At 39.0% G+C, this 4,745-nt stretch overlaps 1 protein-coding gene across 1 annotated transcript in view; it reads left to right on the forward strand.

The window, feature by feature from the left end:
- CCDC117 (coiled-coil domain containing 117) overlaps positions 1 to 4,416 on the forward strand; it is a gene marked incomplete at its 5' end in the record, with an annotated part of 18,080 nt that extends 13,664 nt beyond the window's left edge. The window contains 1 exon segment of the mRNA XM_006147888.2: positions 1,659 to 4,416. Within this exon segment, the coding sequence (XP_006147950.2) occupies positions 1,659 to 1,896 (238 nt within the window).
- Between the last annotated feature and the right edge of the window lie 329 nt (positions 4,417 to 4,745).

Raw genomic sequence — 4,745 nt, forward strand, 5'->3', positions numbered from 1 at the left:
CTGTTTCCCCCCACCCCCTAAAAGAAAAAAAAAAAAAAAAAAGAAAGAAAGAAAGAAAAGAAAGCCTATTAGGGCACCAGTCCCATTGATGCCACACAGATGAGGCAGCATGACCCTTGGATGGACCCAGAGGAACTGTTTTGGGCTCAGAGGTTGAGCTGATGTTCCTTGGTGTTAGATTGTAGAGATTCTACATTGGTGCCCTAGCGTGAATTTCTGATTAACTACCCAATCCTGGGATGGGTAAATAGTTTAGTCACAAGTAAGCAGGCCACATTGCCTTCAAGCCTAAAACATGACACTTTCTACTCTTGGTAGTTTTTCAGAAGCTAGACTTTGAGTGCTCTTCATTGTGTGTTTTATTTTTTTCTTACCTGCTTTTGGGTCCCAGAAACTGTCACTGACAGGGAGTTGGGAGAATGCTGTATGAGTGACATATAATCGTTTTGGCTTAATTGCTGAGCATTATACTTTAGAACTGAACTAAGTAAAGTCATCTTAAGATCCTTCAATGAGTTTGTCCAGTGTTTAATTTTCATTTAGGATGATGTAGTACAAGATAGCTACCCACCTCTCCAATTATTAATTACAGTTTTGAAAAAAATTTTAACATTATAAATTCAACCAGTGACTCTGTTTTTCATTTAGGATGTTTACTTCTAATCACAGAGTCAGAACAACAGTTAATTTAGTTAAAAATGCATGTAAATGGCATTATAGTTACATCACTGAATTCCCACATAGTCAGCTGCAGACAACCAGTTCAAGTTCGAGACCCAGTGGCTTAAACCTCACATTGGCACATATGCATGTGTGCCCAAAATCCCAAGAGGAGGAAAGAGGAGAAGGGATTGCAACATGGCCATCATCCCTGGGGATTGATTTCTCACTTTCTATTTCTCGGTCTCTCTAGCAAGCACATGCACCCTATAGCAAAAATCTCTTTAAAAAAAAAAAAGGCTAGGAGGTAGCATAGCGGTTACAGCGTTGGACTCCCACATGGCCGACTGCGGTTTGAGTTCTGGACCCGGCAGCATGAAAACGAAAATCACTCTGGGTGTGTGTGTGCGTGCCCAGAATCTCAGGAGGAGAATGAAGGAGAAGGGATTGTGGTGTGGCCATCCCCGCTAGGGGGCGATTTCTCACTTTTCCTCTCACTGTCTGTCTCCAGTGAGTTCATGCACCCTATGGAAAAAAAAAAAATTCCCTTATGAAAAAAAAAAAAAGCACACAGAGGGACCAGCAGGTGGCATGGTGGTTAGGCGCTGGACTCCCACATGGCTTAGTGCAGTTCAGGGCCCAGATCTAGCGGCTTGAAAATAACACCGGGCATGCATGCATGTGTGCCCAAGGTCCTGAGAAGAGAATGGAGAAGGGATTGCAGTGTGGCCATCCTCTCTGGGAGTTGATTTCTCACTTTCCCCTCTCTCTGTCTCTGGCAAGTGTACACACCATATGGCAAAAACTAAAACAAAACAACACATGCAGAACTAAAATTTTATGTATTTGAGTGACCTTTCTAAAGATCCGTTTAGATTGTTCTAAGTCTGTTTTAATTGATTCTTAACTGTGTTAGGTAGCAAGCATTAGCTTTTCAACATGAAGCTGTTGTTTTCCTCTCCAAAAATTTTGATAAGAATCTGTAATTTATGTCTTAGGAGCCGTCCTTCCATGGAGCTCGTGCTCTGGAAACCTCTCCCTGAACTCCTTTCTGATAAGCCAAAGCCATCATCTAATGCTAAGAACTACACAGGAGAGAGCCAAACCAAGCATGTAGCTGCTGGCACTGCCTTCCCTCAGAGAACTGAACTATTCTTGGAACCTCGGCAAACAGGGATGCCTCTTTATAATAATCTGGAGACAGCTGCTAACACAGAAGAAGAGATGGAACTCTAGAAACCAGTTTCTTTGCTAAGTTGTCAAATTTTAGAAGGCTTCTGCATTCAGTCATGAGCCTACTGGTACAGGATAGGGACTTGAAAGTTTGATGAAACGGGTGTAGTAATATCTCCACCTGTGATTTGGGGTGGGACTCTCATTTTGGGTAGCCATTTATTGAATTTAGCTTTTTGCCAAGGAAGCCTGTCTCAAGGGAAAAGCAGTTTTCTAGGGGGTTTACTAAAGGAATGTTAGGTTAAAAATTTTTCAGAGGCAAGTGTAGAAGCTGTGTGTGTATGGTTGGCTTAAGTCATGTCATATTGTCTAAACCAGTCAGACATGTGGAGGATATCTCTTGGGCTAAAAAAGATTAAGAAAGGATGGTTGTTCTGCAGCTGTACCTTGACAGTTGAGTTACAGTTTCTTAGTCTGCAGATATGAGCTATCGTACACAGTGATGACTATGTATGGTAGGGGAGGAGAGTAGGAAGCTAGCAGAAGCTTAAGCCCATTGCTAGGAAATTTAACAGAAACTTTGAAACCGGTATATTAGTTGTCAATTAAATATAGCTGTATCGATTAAGTAGGCAGTAGCACTGTGCTTCTCCTCTTTGCCTCTGAAAATGCAGTGAAAATACAAAGAACAGGTTTTTACTTCAAGGTGTTTTTGCCTTGTGTTACTGTTGATTCTTGGTTTCCTTTGTATAATTGATAAGCTGAGTTATTCAGTAATGTTTACAACCTAATTAACTTTGAGTGATAGTTTAAAAGATTGAGAGGTTAACCTGCAAGTTACCTACGAGAGAAGCATCCTTTCGATAATACTAAGGGAGAGCTGTATCAGCTAGATCTGCATTGATAACTTCTGTGGTTGAAAAAAAGGTTGTACTTGTTTTAGCAAGTTGAGTTTTTTAAATGTTCACTAGAAAGCAGTGAGTAATTAACTGAGAATAGGTGTGAAATTGAGATTTCCTGAAATAGCTAATTTGGTGCTTAAACTATTATGCAGTAAGCCTAAAACTTAGTAGAGAATAGCTTCCTGCTACAGGAAGTCTTCATCTTCTTGAGTACCTAAACCAGGCTCAAGATGTCCTTTTGGGATATCCAGGATAGAAGTGTTTATTTCTCAGGAAGTGCTCTTTCTGTATGGACTCCTAGTACAAAGTAAAATGACAATTCCTTTATTGCTACAGAATATCCACTGTAAGTTATTACACAAGTTGATGTAATACTGGCCTTCTCATCACACAACAGGAGACCATCCCAATTCTTTTTTTTTTTCCTGGATTTCTTCCCCCTTTTTAGGAGTCAGATATCTTTTGTAGGAAAAAAATGCTTTATTCCAAGTAGAGGTGAATTTGTAGAAACCAGCTTCCAGGCACTTTGGAGACCCATCTGAAGTCCCTCCCCTGTTACAGACGGTGTAGAAGTCACAAGTCTGTTCATTGGACTGTTTCTTCGCTTGCCTGTTGTCCCTGCTTTCTCTATTTCTGTCTGGATAGTCAGGAAAAAATTTAATGTTTAATATTTAAACAACATATTTAATGTCTACACAGTATAATTATTCAAACTTCAAACCAGTATTGAAACCAGTTGGAAACCAGCTAATAGTTTCTTAATCTCAGACTTAGAGATGAATGTAAACTGTATTCTGTTGAAATGTGCAAGTGTTTGATTCATGCCGCTTGAAAAACTGCCTTGAGGTCATTGTTTAATGGGACCAACTTGTAAAGTTTGTAGCCTTAAAGAAATTTCTATGCCGAAATAATTTGTTTTCGTATAACTGGGAAGCATGAAGGGACTGCCCAGAGTTTGGAGTTAGTCCCAGTGTTAGGGCGGAAAGGGAGATGACAGTTTTCCAAAGAAGGACCCAACACACACCAAGATTATCTTCTATGGATTTCTTGAGAAGGTCTCTCGTCAAAGGTCTATACGATGAGGAGGAAGGAAGAGCCCTAAGCAAGGCACCAATACTGTTGGCAAATAAAGAAGACTAAGGTTCTGTTCATTAAAAACTCCAAACAGAACTTGCTTCAGGAGTCAAGTTATCTAACATTATTTCTGCAGGAAATGGATAATAAATGCTCCTTTTTGGATTTTTATCGAATTGCATATGTTAGTACAAAATTTTGTCTTCTTCCTTATCCTTGTGGTGCTTATTCATCTGAGCCGTCTCCACAGTCCCAATGCCTCTTTTTGTTTTTCCTTTTGTAGCATAAGGCTCTTTTCTTTTCTTTTCTTTTTTTTTTTTTTTTTTTTGCTTTTGCCTTAAGGTTTCCATGGGGGACTAGCAGTTCTTTTCATTTTGTACAGCTTTTGCAGCATGGATCAAACATTGGCTTACTATGCTAATGTGTGAAGAGAAAAGATTATCTAAAGCAGGTGAGCTTTAATGAACAAATGTATATTTTCTCTGAGTTTGACTAAGGGTGTGTGTGGTTTTTGTTTTAATATGAAGCAAGTAAGTCCCAGTTCTTACAAATGTTAATCAGTTAAGAAGAAACTGTTTTTCATTCTTAAAAAGGTACAAATATTAAATTTAGAGTACTAAGGTGGGGGCTAGAAGATTGTCTACCAGCACGGTCATTTGTTATTTTGGATCTGGAATGTGGTTTTGTTTAATAGTGACAAGAATGGGGCAGTATTAGGAAAATTCTAGAAGATGCTGTCATTTTATTTTATTTTAAAACAAGAATCTGGTGTTTCTGTATTTTCTCATTTTTCAATAAAACTTAAGTGTTTTGGATTTTTTGAAGTATTTGTATTCCTGAATTTCTTCTCTTTCGTTTTTTATTTCATTTTACCAAAGGGCACGTGCACTCACCAGAGAGAGACAAAAAGAGAAATAGAGTAAGCCCCCCCCTTCC

This window comes from Tupaia chinensis, unplaced genomic scaffold, assembly GCF_000334495.1.
Source record: "Tupaia chinensis unplaced genomic scaffold, TupChi_1.0 Scaffold000226_1, whole genome shotgun sequence".
Lineage (NCBI taxonomy): Eukaryota > Metazoa > Chordata > Mammalia > Scandentia > Tupaiidae > Tupaia > Tupaia belangeri.